General features: G+C 36.0%; 1 protein-coding gene across 28 annotated transcripts in view; it reads right to left on the bottom strand.

Moving 5' to 3' along the window:
• LOC105225857 (F-actin-monooxygenase Mical) overlaps positions 1 to 21,082 on the bottom strand; it is an 88,581-nt gene that overhangs the window by 22,109 nt on the left and 45,390 nt on the right. For 16 of the 28 annotated variants that reach the window (XR_007421566.1, XR_007421552.1, XR_007421565.1 and 13 more), the window contains 10 exons: positions 6,391 to 7,375; positions 5,938 to 6,329; positions 5,624 to 5,856; positions 5,276 to 5,402; positions 4,732 to 5,204; positions 4,611 to 4,672; positions 3,398 to 3,646; positions 1,507 to 2,025; positions 617 to 886; positions 77 to 560 (listed from right to left, as the gene is read on the bottom strand). Coding sequence is in view for 6 of the 28 variants with exons in the window: in XM_049447620.1 (XP_049303577.1) it covers positions 77 to 560; positions 617 to 886; positions 1,507 to 2,025; positions 3,398 to 3,646; positions 4,611 to 4,672; positions 4,732 to 5,204; positions 5,276 to 5,402; positions 5,624 to 5,856; positions 5,938 to 6,329; positions 6,391 to 7,375; positions 7,550 to 7,563 (3,808 nt within the window). In the remaining 22 variants the exon portion in view is untranslated. Of the gene's footprint in view, positions 1 to 76; positions 561 to 616; positions 887 to 1,506; positions 2,026 to 3,397; positions 3,647 to 3,674; positions 4,040 to 4,610; positions 4,673 to 4,731; positions 5,205 to 5,275; positions 5,403 to 5,623; positions 5,857 to 5,937; positions 6,330 to 6,390; positions 7,376 to 7,549; positions 8,422 to 21,082 lie in introns of those variants that run through there. The other 12 variants (XR_007421572.1, XR_007421571.1, XM_049447620.1 and 9 more) reach the window with 6 other exon arrangements.

Here is a 21,082-nt window from a genome sequence, read left to right on the forward strand (position 1 = left end):
TGGGTGTAATCGGTAATTAATGCGAGCGATAGACTAATACTTTATATGATTAATATTAAGAATTTGGAAAACTCACCCGCAATTCCGTCACTCGAATCATAAAAATCATCTGAATCATCACTATCGGAGTAATGTTGTTTGCCGATCCAATCGGTGGCCAATTGTAATGTTTGTGCCGCCAATGGTGAGTCATTTGCCTCTTCGAACATATCAGCATCGGACTCGGTATCCGAGTCATCGGAACTGGAGAGATCCGACTCAGAATCTTGATTAGATTCAGGCAAGAAATTTCTGCCCGACCACTCGTGCTCATCGAGTATATGCTCCTCCGAAGGTTCACCATCGGACATAGCATCGGTATTTTCGAATTCGATACGTTCCGGTGTTTGACCGCGATCCAATAAATCGAGCTGTACAACGCTATCAGCGGGGCCACGAAGTTTATCAGGCGTTTTGGGTAGGTCTGTTTGCATGATTCCACTTGCAGCGTCCGCTGTTGTAACGGTAATGTCGACAGCAGCAGCTGCAGCGGCGGCAGCTTGTTGCTGCTGAGTTGGCTTCTGCAATTTCATTGTAATGATTTTTGTGCATGCATATTTAAGTGAGTAATATTTACCCTTTGACCTGGTTTTCTGACTACAGGACGTATAGCCTTCGCTGGCAGCTTAAAGTGTTGCGTGCAGTAGAAGCGTCCATTTGGATCGTCGCGATCGAATGCATAGCCGCCGAGACGCAAATTTGTATGACAATGATGACACTTCAGACACGAACGATGAAATACGAGATCTTCGGCGGTGATTTTTTCCATTAAGTAAACGATTTGTTTGCAGAAGTGGCACTTTTCGGACGCGGCTTGCTTCTTAAATGCCAACGCGACCTTGGCGCTCTGGATGGTGAAAAATATGATTATTATTAGATACAATTTTATAGAACTATATTAAAAGCACTTAACGATATGATTAATGATAAAAAATGGTGAGCTCAAATGTTATTCGAGTGTGAGTGCTTGTATGGGTATGAGTTATGTGAAAAGATGAAAGACGAAACACCTCAGAACGGAACTTAAATGCTAATTAAGAGAACCTTTAAACCTCAATGCATTAACGCATGGCGTTTCAACAAAGACTACATTAACCATTTCGATATAACTATCCTGCTTCAAGAAATTCGAAGTCTTTCTGAAGCATTAATATAATACATACAAGAAATATTACCAAATAAAAAAAAATCGATTAAATGAAAAACGTTGAATAAAACGAGAAAGCAATAACTAAAACCCAAGCAACACAAAAACAAAGTGATCACCAAAGGGTCGACTTCACTGAACTGCCTCTGAAGAAAAGTGTAACAAACAATACGTAAGCATAGGCATAATAATATCGACGACAGTATAGACTAAATAATATAACTTCAATACTAAAGTCGTACATATGATGCTTGTGATTGTTCGTCAACGTCTTCAGTGCAAATTAACCGTAAAGTCGACCCAACTAGCACATTACTCACGGATTTCGGCGCGCTATTGACAGCGGCGGGAGTAGGATTCTTTTCGTCGCTCGTTTTATCATCTTTTTTAACAAATTGCCCAGCAATTGATGCGACCTTGTTGCGGCCGCGTTCACCAACTTCCAGTATGGAACCCTCCTTTAACTGTTTATCCAAATTCTTTAAGGTTTGATCGATCTCTTTGAACTTCTCCTCTACAGATTCTTGACGCGTTGGTTTTGCCATTTTATTTTGTCTAGCCAAAAATTGTTCTTTACTCCATTTCGGCACCTTTTCACGTCCTTTCGGACCATGTATTTCAGTTCGTTTTGATTGTTCGATTTTCTTTTCGATTTCGCGCACATTCCAGTCATTGCTGTCGATCTTGCCAATGGCACGCATTAAGTCTTTGGGTTTCTTATCGTTGCCACAAGCATTCTTCGAGCTTATGCGTTGCTCCATAGATTTGATGCGATCACTAAACTGTTCATCCGGATTATTTCGTGGCATTGCTGATGGTATATCGCCGCGATTGCGATCCTGTACATGGCATTTCATTGAATTTCACAGTTCGTCGGAGGTAGGGAAGTGGAAATGGGAAGGAGTGTGTTCAGTTTTGAATTTAAGCAAAGTAAAATGTAGGAAAGGTGGTCGAAAAGGTTTTTATGGAGAAAAAGAAAAAATCATGATTTCAATATAAAAAATTATATATTTTTAAATAAGTTTTACAACAATTTAAATGGAGCTTAATATTAAACAAAAGAGGTACACGCACAGTAGAACTTTCTTAAAATAAAATTAATTTAACACATACGGGCCTCAGCGAAAACAAAACATTTATCAAATTATACACGAGTACATTAGTTGCTTTCTTTGGTTAGTTGCGATTACACGAAACCCATAAAACCAAATAAACATAACCTATTTAATGACTTCACATACAAATTATCACAAGCAACTCTATTATAAACCGAAAACATGAAATGTATAGATTTTATACCCTAAACAATAAGTAATCGTGGCTTTATCTAAGTCAAAAACTATTTTATATGAAGAGATCACTCTAAACTGTGTTCAGCATACCAACACCCTGTGACTACCCAAGGTAAAAATTATGTTCTAAAAATTTTTTTTATAATAGCTATCGCCCTTAAAAGCCTGAATGCTGTTGTAGAAATCAATCATCTATCCCGACAACAACTTAAAGTACTACACTTGATTAAATATCAAGACGGTAAACTAGTTACAAATAGGAGTAGTACGGTAAAACAATGAGCAGAGATGTAATAACCTCAAAATTTACGATGAAAAGTATCTATTCAGGAATTTACTTAAAAAAATTTCGGGTTTTCAAATCTAATTAAGCTTGTTTATTAATAATGAAGACCAAATGCTATATAGTACAAATTAAGAATGAATTTCAGGAATACTGATATATTATATACTTATATATTATATACATATATTATATATCAGTATTATTGTATATTTCTATATTTTTTTCTGATTTAAAAAACTCGATTTTCCAGTTAAATAGCTCACTTCAATACACTTTAAGATCACAACTAATGCCAAATCTGCTTTTTCTCACTAAATAAATTAATTCTTTTACTCTTTTACAGTTAACTATTGAGCAAAGAACGATTGTGTTATTTAAAATCAAAGCGGCATATTATTAAAATTTCTCTAACAAAACTCTAAAATCCTAGTTAACAAGATAATTCATTCCATATTAGTTATCAACGATTAACGGCGATTATTGCAACACTCGAAATCAGCAGCATTCCGCGAGTGTTAAGTAGGTTAGCAGGAGCATTTAGAACATGTAAATAGCTTTGCACCATTCACGCGATCAAACATGGTGGCAGGCAACAGTAAACAAGAAAAGTACAACAACTTTAGACTATCTTACAGGATACAGCAATTTGCGCTCCAAATCCTTCACGCGATCATTGAACTCCGGCGCATGTTGACGATATATGAATAGTGAGTAGTCCTCAAATGCGGTTGGATCGTCAGTTTCACGCAGCAATGTGTTGACTTGCAACATTTGCAAGCTCTTGTAAAAGTTCTGTGTCTGTTGATAACGTTGCTGTCGACGTTTGCTTATACGCTCCTGGCGATTTTGTTCAATTTCTTGTAGGCGCTTTTGTCGTTCTTCCTAATAATTCGTAATAACAGCAATTGGCAAATTGAGCAGAGGGTCAATAGGGTATACATACATATGCTTATTAAATACATTAAGGGACCTGGCGTTTGATTACGAACTGCTTCGGAAGGATATGCGCAAAACGTAAAGTGAGTAAATGAATACAAAGGTTAATATTTGTATGGCGTTTTTTTTTTTAATGAAACCCCAATGATGAACGAGTAGGCAATAGCAAACATTTGTATGTGTGAATGTAGTCAGATTAGTAAAACGAATGGAGGTACGAAAAATGCAAAAAACCATGAGAGCACATAAATAATATATGGTGAATACCTCAGAGTGTAAGTCTGAAAGCTCATTTATGACGATGCATGTACTCTGATGACGGTCTAGCATAATATGAACCTTATGAAAATAATAATACACAAGCGTTTCGGTATGTTTTGTTTTTCAAATGGAATAATTTACAAATAATTATCATCAGATGTGATAAGATATACATATGTTTGTATGTATGTAAAACTGAAAATATGTAACTTTTTCGTGTTATTTGTGTGTTTTGAAAAGTGATCCTGACTTGCTGCTTAAAACAGCATTAACAAATTGTTTTACTTTGTTTTTAATTCAATGTTCTACCAATATGTGTGCTTATTCAAGTGTTTTTTGTTTTAAAATTAACTTGATATTTTATATTATTTAGTAAAATTAATTTTAAATTTATTCAAATCATTTAACAAATTAAATTTATCCATTAAAATTCAAAATTTGAAAAAGGTAAAAATTAAAATTTCGAAATTTTTATTCATTTTTAAGATTTCAGGATATATGCTTAAACTTCTTCATCTCAAGTTCAATTTCATGTATGCTATACTATTACTGACAATTTCGATAGCAGAAATTGTATTTAGATCACTTTTCAATGTCTGAAAATGTAATTTACAAAAGCATCCTTTATTACCGCTATTGTGGTACTCACAATATTAGCAGCCTTCTCGACATTTCTTCTCTTCTTGGCACGACGTGGTGTATCGGTTTGACCTGCAATGCAGAAATTCAGTTTATTTGCTATTTTGATATTTCTTTGCAGCTTTTCATACCTTGTTGTGGCGAACTGGCTGCTGCTGGGCCGCCTGCAGCCGGCTCATGTCTGCGCACGCGTTTCACACGTTCTTCATCCAGCACCGAGCGGCGTTGCACCACTTGCGGCACGTCCACCATATCCTCAATGGGACTTTTTGCTTTCGGATATTTCGGCTTGGTCGAAAGTTGCAACAATTTCGAGAAGTCTGGCTGCGCATGCGCATTGTTGAGACGGTATTTTTCGCGCAGCTCTGATATGTCCATCTTTGGATGTTTCAGATACGGCACTTCACCGCGGAACACTTCACGCACTTGGTTCAAATAGTGGAGCCAGTGACGTGTATCCACTTTCTCTAGATCTACAGATTTCTCACCGCTCATGATGCGTGGCAGTTGATATTCCGCTTCTAATATTCTGAAAGCAACTTCATTACGTTCAGCCAGCGTTAAGTCACGTGTTGCTGAGTAATCGATTAAGTCCGGCCGAAAACTATGAGTTGTTCAAATGAAAACAGAAATTTACAAAATACATTTAAATAACAAAATGATAATATGGGCTACCGGCTGATTAAGGCGCATAGTGATTTTCCATTTTTAAGTATGTCGGCAGGTTCCTGTAATTCCTTTACGAAATCGTACATATGCAGCTGAGTACAAACCCAATGTAGCAAAGCTTCAGGCACAATATCTTTAAGAATTAAGAATTAATAATTTCAAAGATATGAAATGAAAAGATATGAATATGAACCACGTATTAATGCAACGAATGAATATTTTTTTCATTTTCAAAAGAGAAAGAAGTCAAAAAATTGTTTTAATCAGTAAAATGTTTGTATTTATTCATTCATTACAGTTAATACAGCGAAATCTTAACAGTGTGCACTTGCCGCCCATTTAAGCAAGACATACCTGTACTACGACGGGATTTACGCAACAACGCTGGGGCCTCAGCTAACGCTGGCGTTGTTATAATTTCGGCTATTGGCTGCTCGAATACCTTTGGATCATCTGAGTCGATGAGCGTTTTCACCTGGTAGGGGCTGACAGCCGTGCGATTCAGATTGGGATACCTTGAGGCAGGATCTACTGTATAAGAACCTGTGTCACGCTGTAAATTCTCAGGTGTGGTCTGATTAAGTAGTCTAAATAGAAAACATTTTTAAGTTTTATTATATATTTGACTTTTCAATTTAGTTAATGCCATTGGTACTACTTTATTTCACCTGTATATACTTTCACGCTGCGCCACAACGCCCATAATACTATTGCGCGGGTTAGACCAAAGTTTAGTCGCATACGCAGCATCCATGCTAGAAAGGAAACCGCGCGCACAGCCCGAACCTGTGGGCCAGAAGGGCTCCAACAAACTGTCACCCACCAAGCATTGCAACAAACGATGGCCGTGCCTCAACATCACACGGCAGGATGTCTCCGCGGCGAACATGGAGGTGAAATCGAACATGGCGACGTCGGGTTTGCCATAATGATTCACAGCGAACTCAAGATTTGGCATTTGGTACTTTGTGGAGAATTCGGCAGCTTCACGCGCATAATCGAGCAACTTTTCGGCGCTCACGTTGGCCGAGGCGAGCAGTTCGGCCGGATCGGAGAAATCCTAAAGAGTTGGAAGTTTTTCTTTTCTAATTTTAAACGAAATATGTTCATTTCTACCTCACCTGTAATATAACACCTTTGTCTATAAGACTGTGTTTCTTCGCGGTCATAACAAAGTAGTGCGTCTCGTCTTTATAATAGACGATATTCTCTAAATCGATGCCCGTTTTCTCATATAGCTCCTTGAAGAAGGACTGATTGAATATGAACGCAACACCGCTTATCTCCTCCGCTTTAGCCTCTGCCTCTGTTTTCTTATTTATGAAATTGGCTGTAATTGCAATAGCTAGTTTTCCACGAAACTCCTTTCGTTTGAATCCTTCCAGTGTGTTACGTTTACCATCGGCTCCGATTAAAACATCGAATTCATAATATGAAACCACATGATCCGCTGGAGTTACGGCCGCACGCCAGCCGAAGCCATCGCCACTCGGCTCAATTGTTCGCTCAAAGGACACATTCTCATGTATCTCGACACCCAACAGCAGCGCAACCTTCATTAATATGATTTGTAATTGCCGAATGGATATGTGATCTATGGAACCGGCACAAAATTTTCCATAAAATTTCTTTGCACCCAAATTTCGCAGATCGGTAATGACGAACGGCCACAAGTGCAGCACATTGTTGCGCGTAATGCGATCGCGTTTCTCCAGCACAACGACTTTGGCACCTAACAACTGCGCCTCAATGGCGGTGCGCAAGCCACATGGACCTGCGCCAATGACTAGCACATGCGTGCCATTGCACGCTGTTCCTTTCGCGTAGACGCGATGCGCCGCACGTGCATCGAACTTCTTCCATAGCGCCTGCGCTTTCCACGAACGAATCTTCGCCTTCAACATCGGGTAGAATTCGTTGATCGGGGCGGGTCGTAAGCCCAGTATGTCGCACATGTCGCGATGCAAGCCCAAAATCTGACGCATTGTCGTTGCGACGCAGAAGAGATCGAAGAGCTCGGAGGCCGCGATGGCCTCCTGCTCGGTAAGGTACTGCTTCGGCGGCTTCTGTTGTGGCATCGTGCGTTGCTGCGTTGGACGACTCATGCTGAAAGTATAGAGTGGAAGAAGAGTTTAAATTTTGATACACAGGTGAATAAAAAATTGCTTATTAAAAGTTTTTACAGATTTAGCAATAATTTGTACTGTAATGTTAACACTAGAGCTACAGTGAACTGCGCATTATGGCCAGCAGTAATTTGTTTAAGGCAAAATACCCAACCTGTACATGCCCATTTACTGATTGCATATATTTATCAATATACGACAAAAAAACGGCATGGCCTGCACGAATCTTCCCTACAAAGAGTGTGCTTGTAAATATGTAGACAAAACAGACAATAAAAAAATTGTGCTTACGATATGTACGCAAATTCTCTTTGTGTTTTGGAGGCTCCTCCTTAAAACAAGTCTAAGCATTTCTGATAACTGCCATATCCATAGCTGGTAATGAGTCACTGACCAACCCAACAAGAAAACGTTGAACCGTTCGAATCATTTACAAAGGAGACAAAAACAAATCACGCACAGAAAAAAGAAAAGGTAAATACGCGCAATAAAAAGCAACGGTAAAGAGAGAGAAGTTTCAGAAAGAACAAAGCACGAAAGCACATTCATCAAAATTATTAAACGCGCTTTTGGCAAAATAAAAACTCTAGAAGACATCACTTAGTAGTCATACGCATTCATTCATTTATCACCGGGACCTTTTGCAATGGGAGGTTACCTGGATAAAGGTTGAAACGCACCACAGTTAATATAGGGTGTGTCTAAAATAACGCAAGATTTGAAATTGCCGTCATTGATGTAGGAAAGTGTTGACAACCCTAAACAAAAAAAAAAATCGACAGCTGATAGTCTGGGCTTAGAAAAAACGGAGCGTTACTCAATAGAAAAACGTGCCTTCATTATTGCACAATATTTCGAAAATTAAGAAAGCTTTGCGGCTGCAAACAAGACCTTCAAACGACAATATCGAACCAGTGCGTGAGAGTTGACAATCCAGGAACCTCAATTCGGCGTCGTGGACAAGAATTATAAGAAGCTCTTTCTTCGGGTTTTATGAGGTTATTTAAAATCACAGGTCAATTGCAGCTGGCCCCATGTTTGCAAACAAATTGTTGTTTTCAAAACTGTATACATACATTTTGACAAAAAAGTACCCGGAAATTGTAAATAAAACGCAAAAATATTTAACCGTTCCTCAGCATTTAATTTTATGTCCTCAGAGTAATCCCCACCAGATGTAATACACTTATGCCAATGATTTCTCTAGTCCTCGAAACACTTTTCAGAAGCACTTTTTGGGATTACTTTCAACTTCTTCAGCGAATTTTGTTTTATCTCAAAATCAGCTTTATCGGGACATGTCGAGTAAGAACGCGTTTCATACCTAAAATATCTATGTCGAGTTCTCTTTCCCTCTCTTTACCACTTTTTATTTTCAAGCACCATATTCTTTACTTTTTTAATATTTTCATCACTTGAAAATTTTCATCGGTCGAAGGCCGTCAAGAACGAGGCATGTCTTCAATGATCTCTCGACCGTTTTTGGAAGTCCTACCAACTTCAGAAACATTTTTTTTGAAATATTAACCCGGGGAATTTAGTTACAGTTTCCGGATGCTTTTTAGTCTCAATGTAAGTATGTACATATATGGGTAGATATGTTCACGAATTAATATGGATCTATTAGTAAAACGCCGGAACTCTGAAAGCTAATTCTGGATGAGCAAATACTAAAAAAAACTATAAAATCATGGTTTGTTCGGATAATTTTTACACGGCATAAGAAAATATATTAAATAATATCTCTTAGTCTCAAAAATGAGAGTATACAAAAAATTCATGAGAGCTAGAATTCATAAAAGTTAGTACTTAAATATTGTTCTATTAACAGTCAACTGTTTTTGTAACTGTATTTTTTGTACTGTAATGCGATCAAATCAAAAAGACCAAGTTTTGACTTTCTAGATATGTTCCTCGACAATTTATACTACATACTAACATATGTATATGTTTAGTACATATGTATAAGTTGATCGGAGCTTGGTCTTTCCGTATTAAATTTATAACGAGTCTGTTTCTAATTTACTTAATTATATTCTTCTACTTCCTTTTCCCATGTATGTATGTATATATTTTGACAGCTATTTTTAACACTATTTAATCACCGTTTGATGACCAAAGCATAAACAAATTCCATGCGCTCCAAAAAGCATAACCGATATAGTACGTATGTATGTATGTATGTATCTACATACAAATCTATATACACTTTATAATTTGTTTTTATATACAAATTCGTATTTATATAGCAAATTAAGTATGCTTGTATGTATGTATATAGTGCTGTGCTCATTTGATTTCGTTGGCGTGAGCTGGTTTGCAGCGGCGCCCGCAATGTTTGTCGTCCAAGTGTCATATTACCAAATCCCCAAAGGAGGAGGAGAGCGCGCAAAGTAGCCCTTTGCCGCACCCAAAATAACAGCATTTTTTGGAATGGCCTTTGCTTATTGATTTCCTCAGTGGAAAAAGTCGCAACAAAAAGCGACTGTTACAATTACTTTGCTCCGACAGGCGTCATTTGGAAGGAAATTTTACTTTACTCTTTGTTTCAATTTGCGCATTCTTAATAATATTTTTGTTGGGGCAGACAACAAATGTATGGCACAAGTAAGCTTTTTTCTAGCATAACAGTAATTTGCGCGGGAACGGGGTTGCTTTGCGTGGGTGGTGCTGACGAGGTTTCTCGTGGTGATTCATCGCCAACAATAAAATGTGACATTTCAAATGTGAAAATTGTTCATTAAAATAAGTTTGTTTGCAACTATTAAAAACGGTGTGATTTTAATAAATATTTTACAAATAGAAAATTTCAAAACATTTCATACAAAAAAAAAACAATTTTGGAGGTACTTTGTGTTGGTATAGCTGAACGTTTACATATTGTATGTATCTACTTTTACAGAATTTCTGAGCGAAGTATTGTAAAGATTTGTACGAACAAACTAAAACGTAATAGTCAGTTGAATTTAAGGGGTTCCTTTGGTAAAAACAGCCTTTTTTAAGAATTTATTTGAAAATTAAATATTTTAACAGAATTTTTTTCTGTTACAAACATACACTAATAACTAAGAAATTCTGAAATTTTTGGAAAAAAAATATTTTAAACTCGGCCATTGCGACGCCATTTCTGTTGACCGCTTGGAAAAAAGATGAACCTGCGTTGGCAGGATAACTGCTATCTTAAAGACCTGTGTAAAATTTCATGAAGATCGGTTGAGTAGTTCTCGAGAAATCTTGCCAACAGACATCAACTTCGACTTCTTTCGAGAAAAACGCGTTTAAAGACCGCGCACTTAGCCTAGCTAACCTCGAGCGCACAAGTTCTCAATGCTGTATCTCCGAAACTATTACTCGGATCAACTTTTAACAAAATTTAGGACAATATTCTAGAGGTGTTGTAGATAATGAGATAAAATTCCTTAAAAAAGAATATTTAAAAATTAAACTTTTTTATGGGGTGCAGCGAAGAAATAAAAATATACAATACTATATGTATGTATGTACAAATGTATGACAGAAAAGCATCGATGATTCAAGTAGTTACGACTAAATAAAATAGTCTTCCAAAAATAGCATAGACCACTAACACATTTATTAAAGAAACCATTTAATTGAATGAAATAATGGATAAATACAACTAAAATTTAGTTTTCCCATTTGTGTGCTCACAAATTCATAAATAACTATAAAAACTATTTATTAGGTGCGAATTTAGAAATGAGTATGGCTGCCTATACATATATGAATACAATTGCAAGTGCAGACCGATGGTTCAAGGTGATTCGAATTTAAATCAATGAAAACATTTACAATTTTGTTGCATTGGAGAATAATACTAATGCATACTCAATACAAGCGACCTTGATTTGGTTTTGCAGGAATCAATACCAATTCCGTATTGCCTTAGATAGCGAAATTATTAGAAATATACTTGTTTTTGATGTGACATATAGACAGTTTTGAAAATACCATTTTTCGCAGGAAAACTCACTTTTCATTTATACATATGCACGTGTTTAAACTATAAATATGTATAAGTTAAAAATATTTTCTATGTGCAGATGCGTCCATACTATTTTTGGCATATTTTTAGCATAGTCACACCGGAAATAAAGATCCATTGATAGATGGTGGTCGGAAACAAAGCGCATAATTGTTGAAAACTAAAAGGTGATTCATTACGAGGTTCTCTACATTTTAAAAGAAAAACACAGAAACTTCAAATTCAATTATGCATATTTATTATCATTCGATGGAACATTGTTTGGCATTTATTTTTGAAGATTATCTCTTTCGAATGTTGGCCACGGCTACGTCTCAGATCTCTCACCTGTTGAGTGCAATATTCGAAGACTCGTTCGAGCATTTGGACTGGTAACTGGCGAATGACACGCGTGATGTTTTACTCCAATACCTGAATCGACTTTACATATTCCCACAGGAAAATGTTTAACCGTGTGATATCACACGATCTTGATCGCTAATCGGTCGGCACAAAACGTGAAATTATCTGCTCACCGAAGTGTTCTCTCAATAAATCCGATATTGAAACAAAATGTCGTATGAGCTTCAATTTCAGGCAACAAATTGTCGATTATCATGGCGGGATAACGTATAACCGATGATTTCGGCGGTCCACAATTGGCACCGTTGTTTTTCTGGATGAAATGGCAACTCTTGAATCTCTTTAGGTTGTTCTTCGTCCCAAATGCGGCAATTTTGCGTTTTTAAATACCGATTGAGCCAGAAAAGGGCCTCATCGCTGAACAAAATTTGGTTTGAAAACGTCGGATCTCCTTGAAACTTTTCAAGAGCCCATGGAGCGAAGCGATGTCGCTTAGGAAGATCGAGCGACTTCAGTTCTTGCACAAACTGTATTTTTTGTATGCTTACAATTTAAGATCTCGACGTGAAAGTCGTTTCATACGTCAGTCCGAGATGCTGGGAACGGCGCCGAACCGACACTCCACGGTCTTCTCGTGTATACTCTTAACTACGGCTGCTGTATTTCACTTGTTCGGTATAATATCATCCAATAATTCCATGATTAAATGCCAAACAATACTGAAGAAAAATAATATGACAGCTCATATGTGATCTGTCGAAAAAAGACTATTGAAAAAAGTTCCTCTACTTGAATCACCCGTTATAATAATTTTGCGCGCACCATTGCATTGCCGGAACGAAAGTTTTCAAGTGTGTCAGCATATGTTGTGGGTATAGCACAGCAATTGGTGATTGTGATTGGCAGTTGGCCAAATAACGAGACATATGGTGTGACAAATTTTCAAAATAATTTCTTCATCTTCAATACTATTTGATATTTGTAAAACGAAATTATTTCTATTGTAAGTTAATTAAAGAATATACCCCTTTCGAGATAGCAAGTCAAAGCAAGAAAAGATTACATTTTTTCGAGCAAATTTATTAAATAAATATACATACATACATATATTGCAATGTATACAAAACATCAAATAAAAACAATGAAAGACCAATTAATATTTTCCAGAACCCATAAAGTCTATTGTATAAAATCTTTTAAATCAATATCTCTAAAGATCAATATCGAAGTTGCTGAAACTCGAATAAATAACCGCGGAATCACTGAAACCTAATATTACTAAATCAAAAAAACTCTATTGAGTAGTAAAATAATAGGTATTTTAATCTTGAAGTATAGGATCATACTCTATAGATATCTTAATGTTGACAACAGTAAAGTTTTTACTTTTAAATACATACATATGTATGATCTTTATTTATTTTCATCCCAATCAACTCTTCTTTCTCAGTCTTACTCAAAAAAGTAAATAATTATATGCAGCCAAATAGACAATATAATCAAATATTGAATGTTATGGCAAATGTATTTGGAATTCCTAACCCAAAAATCATTTGTCATGTACTGATAAAAATATAGTCCAAAGAAAATAGTTCACACGTGATACTATGTACATATGTACGTATGTATGTACATATACGCTATATACTATACGCTGCTAATGCCGAGCGATAAGAAAATACGAGCGAACACTTGAAGAAACCATCAGTCGATAAATTATGTTTTCGTAACAATAATGTTTATGTTGTTATTACTGTTGTTTATTGAACTGATGCTTATCGTGTGTCATTCGACATTGCTGACAAAAGTTAAAACTACATATGTACATATATAACGATGTGACATAGAAATGTATGTACATACATACATACATATGTGTATATTAATAAGGAAAAAATTGTGATTAAACATTTTTAAGCTTTATATTCATATGCACAAATATATCATACTTGTAGTCTTTAATGTGGAAATAAAAATTTAACTTTTTATATGGAAAGCTTTATTTGTGCTGTCACGGCGTGTGAAAGTTAATAGAAAAATTATTGTCTAATTCATGCAAATTAATTTCTTTATATCGTCACCTAAAGTTAAAAAAAAATTAAATAGTTTTCCATAAGTTTAATGCTCTTTTGAAAGCTTATATAACTATCAATATAAATAAAAGTTATTTTCTAGTGAATTAGGAATTTGAAAACTATAAAGTATGCTCAATAGCATATTAAAGTATAAGAATAAAAATATTGCTGAGAACAATAATATAACATATTCCACGCTCCTAATAATAATTAGCGTTTGGTAATACAATTTTAAGAAAAGTAGCACGAAAATTTCGAAACTAATTTTAATTTCATTTACAGGATACTTCCTCATGACATTAATATTTGTGTTAACAAAAACCAAAATTAAATTCGTTGCACAGAGGCCATGTTGTAGCTGCCACAAACAGTTTGTGCCAACATTAAGAGCTGTTGTGGCATAAATAACAGCTAAAGAAATATTTTATGCTTGAAAATTCTTTCAACACTTAACAAATTTACCAGACCGCGCCAAGTCGGACCCGGCGAAATGCTCATATTTCAAATGGGGCGCAAGAGCACAGCGCCAACACAACGACAGACAACTGATTGATATGCTCATCCATATGTAGGGAGAATTTCATTATTTTTTTTTTTTTTTAATTTCAATCTATTCATAGACTATTTAAAAATACTTAAACGGGCAAATTTGCGGCGCAGCAGAGCGAATTAGTTTCGAATTTAGGTGGTTCGATGCCACACAAAGCGACCCTGTTGGGAAAACATGAATTAAGGACACGTTAGCTAAAATGCAAAATAACGTAAACTTCACTTTTCATAATTTTACAGGCGAAGGAAAGACGATCTAATAGAAACTACACAAATTGAAACAAAATTTGAGTTTTGGTTTTTCGATTTTTTATTTTTTTTTTGATGATACGCTATTTTGCATTTTAGGTGCCGACATACTGTGCCGAAATTAAAAAATATGAAAGAAGCGAGTTTTATTTCTAAAATAATAGTTTGTAAAAAATATGATTTGCAGCTTCCCAAGTTTTGTAAAAGTTCTTATATGATGATGAACTATGATGAAACTATGGCCCCAGAGCCACTAGTTCCACTCAAGTATTATCCTATATAGTATATGTTTAGGTTCATACTAAATAAGTATATTTACTAAATGCTTTTGCTTGATATGTGCAAACTTGCGCCTGTTTTACGGCAAGTGATTTTTCATGTGGCTGATCAAAAAGATTACAATTTAGATGCTATTTATTTCAATTCTAAGTCCGAAGATTTACATTAAATGGCATGTGTTTTGGCAATGTGCGGAAAAAGTGTGGCATTTTTATGAATTAAAATATTCTTATTTATAATAAATATGTACCGAGCACTTTTGTTGTTGTAAATATTTGTCTGACAGTGTTGGGTTTGTTAGCGAAATTAAATTAAATCCATTTTGGCTTCCTGCCATATGTTGAAAGTTCACTTAAAATTGCTGCTAAAACAGTTTTTTGATTATACATACGAGTACATGTACATATATGTAAATATGTATAAAATATAAATGAATATATAGTACGTATGCATGCGCCCAAAACAATACATCCTAAAATAAAAATTTAGTAGAAGCTTTGCGAAAGATACACGTTTTGATTGCTTCAACGAGCCTTAAAGAAGATTTCGCGGCGCCTAAAATATTTCGAGGCATATTGGCAAAACATAAGCGCTCGATTACTAAAGAATAAATCTTTTGGAATATACATAAGTACAAATGTATATAGCTCCGAATCGATGTAATGTAAATTATTGCTTTCCATTGAGACCAATTTGGTCGAAATTTTGAAAAATTTTAACCGAAAAGGGTTCTACACACCTATATATCCAGCAATGTTTGACTTTCGCGTTACATACTAAAGGGAGATCCATTTCGAGGCTCCCTACTTTTTTGAAGCAAAAAACTTTCCAATTTAAGGGGAATGTTTATTATCATTCGAAAGAAAATTATTTGTCATTTGTTTTTTTTTTTTGAGAATTATCTCTTTCAAATGTTGACCACGACTCCGTCTCAGATGATCCATCCGATGACTCGTTTGGGCTTTAGACTTTACATATCCTCACAGGAAAAAGTCTAACGGTGTGATATAACACGATCTTGGTAGCCAATCGATCGGCCCAAAATGTGAAATTATCTGCTCACCGAAGTGTTTTCTCAATAAATCCATTAACTGAAGCGATGTGTGGGAAGTGACACCGTCTTGTTGAAACCAAATGTCGCCGAGACCATGAGCTTCAATTTTAGCTTTCAAATAGTATTTTATCATGATAATAGTCGCCATTGACGGTTACGTTCGCACGGGAATTGTTTTTGAAGAAATATGGACCGTTGATTCCACTTGTCCACAAATCACACCAAACCGTTGTTTTTTCTAGATGAAATGGAAGCTACTAAATCTCTTGAGGTTACTCTTCGTCAATTTCGCTTGTTTACATACCCATATAGACAATGTTTGGCTCGAAAAAGTCCCTCTACATAGATCAGCCGTTATATTACTGCCATCTGTTTCATTAGTAGATGTTTCAACTCCCATTGTACCAAATTATGCGTTTGCAGATTTCGTGTGTTCGATTAGCAACAATTCAAAATCAACGAACTCTAACTAAAATCACTAACGCATAAGCAAATAATTCAAAGCTAAAAATCTTGTTACAAAAATTATTTTATATCATTATTTCTCACCAAAATAGGAACATAGGAAAAAATATACACATTTGTCGAGTGATAGAGTCCAGGTTACTTAAAAGCATCATTCATATAGACGAAGTTACCCTTTCCGGCATACAAGTGCCTTAGGCTGACAACTTGAATCCATTAGCCAATCGCAATTACAAAAATCCAACCAAACACACAAACAAATCAAAGCCAAGTAAGCAATTGTGGATGAAAGACAACTTGTACATGGTTACAGAGCTAAAGGAGATCGAAGTCGAAGCAAAAGCGTTCGTACATGAAATGAAAATGTGTCATAATAATAATGTAATAATGAGTACATACTTATAAATGTAGTAGTGCAAGCAACGGGTAAAATAAAAGCGAAAACAACAACCACAACAACAAAAACAATTGCATGTTCGACTATGTAAGTCAGTGGCAAAGAATAAGTGCAAATATCGGCAGCAATTCAAATCGAATTGTGTAACTTACGATGATAAAATTGTGCGAATGTGGCAGCAAACAATTTAATATGCATACAAATCATGTGTGTGTGTATGTGTGTATACATGGCGGTGATTGTGCCGGCAGGAAGCACTTTAATTGAATTCAAATCAGCAATGCAACAACAATTCTATTAGGTCGGCCAAATCAATTGGCGCGCTTCGTGTCAGAGCCAACGCACAGCTTTTCTACAGTCGCGCTAAGGCTAAGCGCAGAGTAGAACATTAAGAATAAGTGAGAATGGTGAAAGTTATTTTCATTTATACAGATTTCTGTGTCCTATTCAATATTTGTAGGGATAACGACATTATCTAAAATTTTGATGCACACTTTCATTTGCTCTTAATGAACCGGTGTGCTGCGACACCAGTTTTATTTCTTCACTTCAGGTGTTTATACATCACTTCTAACATAAATGAATTAAAGTCAAGCTTCTAGAAAAGTCTTAGCAATTATGAAACCCCACAAAATTATGCATATTGCGTTATTTCAATCATCGCTCCAATGTGCACTCAGCCTCAGGCGCGAAATCGTTTATTAGAAATAAAGCTTGTGATGCAGCGGAAGAGCAATGCAGACGCGTTTTGCTTTAATAGACTTACTGGCAGAATAATGGAGATTCGCTTGCAAAATTCTTGCCTCGTTGCCTAAAAGTTTGTTTATTTTTCTTTACCTACAGACAACGCAAAGCAGACACACACCGAGCAGCTGAGCGCGAAACATAGCGTACTTCAGCCACTCTCATTCTTATTTCTAGCTGGTGCGGTCCACAGCGGCGCTGCCGTTGATGTCTATGTTGCTGCTGACGGCGCGTGAAAATGCCTCAATCGACGTTTAAGCGACGCGTAGCTAGAATTTAGTTTTTTTTTTATTTCTTGGCGGTTTATATGTGTGTAAGTGTTTATTCTTGGCGCTTGGAATTGGGTCACAATTGTACTTGCACATGGCCGTTGCTAGTGATGGCGTTCGTTGATCGGCGGCATACAAAACAACGAAAACGTTTCACGCTGGGTAGTTAGTCGGCGAAAACGCTTTAGAGGTCTAGCGAGTTCGGAAATCGTCGAAACAGCATGTGTGAAAAGACTAAGCCATAATTTTAAATCGATTGGAAAGCAGTTTCTATATAATTTCAAGTTTTTGATGTTCATCTCATGTTATGATGTCAGCTGAGTGAAGACATCGCCTACACTAATGTTGATTGGTGTAAGAAATTTTGAAATATGTTGTGTAGAAAAATGGTAAAATATGCAGGAGATATATAGAATGAAAATTTACTGTTGGTAAAGAATCGGAACATATCAAAAAAGTGTCAATAAAAAGGTATAAAGAATTAGTGAAGTAATAGAAAAAGTAATATTATATTTTTAGTAAACTATCTCAGAGAATGAATGTAATTCCATTTTTACATTTAAAAAATGCAAAATAACGCATGTGATTGAAGAGTTCTTTGCCTTAGCTGTCTCTTATAACGGGTGATTTTTTTGAGGTTAGGATTTTCATGCATTAGTATTTGACAGATCACGTGGGATTTAAGACATGGTGTCAAAGAGAAAGATGCTCAGTATGCTTTGACATTTCATCATGAATAGACTTACTAACGAGCAACGCTTGCAAATCATTGAATTTTATTACCAAAATCAGTGTTCGGTTCGAAATGTGTTTCGCGCTTTACGTCCGACAAATTTTGTTCAGCGATGAGGCTCATTTCTGGTTGAATGGCTACGTAAATAAGCAAAATTGCCGCAATTGGGGTGAAGAGCAACCAGAAGCCGTTCAAGAACTGCCCATGCATCCCGAAAAATGCACTGTTTGGTGTGGTTTGTACGCTGGTGGAATCATTGGACCGTATTTTTTCAAAGATGCTGTTGGACGCAACGTTACGGTGAATGGCGATCGCTATCGTTCGATGCTAACAAACTTTTTGTTGCCAAAAATGGAAGAACTGAACTTGGTTGACATGTGTTTCAACAAGATGGCGCTACATGCCACACAGCTCGCGATTCTATGGCCATTTTGAGGGAAAACTTCGGACAACAATTCATCTCAAGAAATGGACCCGTAAGTTGGCCACCAAGATCATGCGATTTAACGCCTTTAGACTATTTTTTGTGGGGCTACGTCAAGTCTAAAGTCTACAGAAATAAGCCAGCAACTATTCCAGCTTTGGAAGACAACATTTCCGAAGAAATTCGGGCTATTCCGGCCGAAATGCTCGAAAAAGTTGCCCAAAATTGGACTTTCCGAATGGACCACCTAAGACGCAGCCGCGGTCAACATTTAAATGAAATTATCTTCAAAAAGTAAATGTCATGAACCAATCTAACGTTTCAAATAAAGAACCGATGAGATTTTGCGTTTATTATATTATTTATGCGTTTTTTTTTAAAAAAAAGGTATCAAGCTCTTAAAAAAATCACCCTTTATTATCTGTGCTCGAACTTTATTTGCAACAAATCTCTACATTTATCCGCAAACATAAATAAGGAGGAACATGGAGATAAACGCACATACAAATGTATATACATATGTATATGTACATATGTAGGTATCTACAATATACATATGTATGACTTGTAGTATATACATATTTATGTATATACTATCCTTGCTGGCCTAGAATCCTTTCACTTATGTACGTATATTTTTTCGATTCTGTGTTTTATAGGTTTGCATGAGCATTGTTCATACACGCACACAGCACACATACCCACCGGCATCCGCTTACTCATGTTTAACCTAATTCCGTTACGATCTCAATAAAATGTGGTTGTGTAAAGGATAAGTCAGCTTCCTGTAGGAATGCTATGTTCCATTCATGAACGCTTTACTACAGTTAGCGTGGGTGTAACCCGATTAGAGACAAAGGGGAGATGAGATCTGTGTGCACATATGTATGTAAGTACAGCAAATGTCTATGTACTATATGTATGTATGTATTTCATGTACGCGAGAAATCCTGCCTTGTCAGCGCAAACTTTTATACATATGTACATACATACGTACGAGTTTCGAAGATATACATATTAGTAAAAAATAAGATATGTAATATACATACATATATTAAATTATCTAAAAAAAATCGAAAAATCGCTATAATTTTTGATATCCATGATTTGAATTTAGTCGTTTTTTTTCTTTCTGGCGCCAATTCGAGATATCAAGTACAGTCTGGTACCTTTCCAACTGATCTCTCCAACGGACAGGAAATCTCCCTCTTCCTCTGTTTCCACCGTGGGGAACTGAATCGAAAACCTTTAAAGCTGGAGTCTTCTCCAACATGACCTAGCCAGCGCAGTCGCTATCTTTTTATTCGCTGTACTATGTCAATGTCGTCGTACATCTCGCATTGCTCATTGTTCCATTGACTACGGTATCCGCCGTTGCCAATGCACAAAGGACCATTAATCTTCCGCAAAACCTTTCTCTCAAGCACTCTCCTCATCAGATGATGTCATTGTCAATGCCCCCAAACTACTTATATAGTGACGTATGTAGTTGTAGTAAGATTACCTAGTAAAAAATCGAGCCCAAAAATAATAAAAAAAAACACTCCTCAAAGCTTCAAAAAAAAACTGCTTCTCATTTTATACCGATAAATTAAACAAATACACTAATATATTTATTACATGTTTTTTCTCAGAAACTGTGCTATTTGAGCAGCAGTAATAAACAACAAATGAATGTACGAAAACAAATATAATGCAGTGTAAACAGGTGTGCCGATGAGCTTTAATGCTCATAAAAATCGGCCAGCTAAGGAGGGAGCACAATTTTACTGTTTCTTTGTCGTTCATATTTCCCATCATTTATTTTCTGGACTGTGGGATATAGTAATCATCACAATAATGATAACAATACTAACTGTGTATTGCAACTTGAAAAACTATAGTACTAAAATAATTATATTTTAATGAAACGGTTTTTATTTGAGATTATGTACTACCGTACATATGTAGAATATGGTTATATGTCAATAAATGAATATCGATGACAGACTCCAGCTTTGAAGATTTTTGATTCAGTTCCCCGCTGTGGAGAGATCAAGTGGAGAGGGACCTGGCTGCATTTGGTATCTCGACTTGGAGCCAAACAGTGAAAAGAATAAACGAC

This window comes from Bactrocera dorsalis, chromosome 2 (genome assembly GCF_023373825.1).
Source record: "Bactrocera dorsalis isolate Fly_Bdor chromosome 2, ASM2337382v1, whole genome shotgun sequence".
Classification (NCBI taxonomy): Eukaryota; Metazoa; Arthropoda; class Insecta; order Diptera; family Tephritidae; genus Bactrocera; species Bactrocera dorsalis.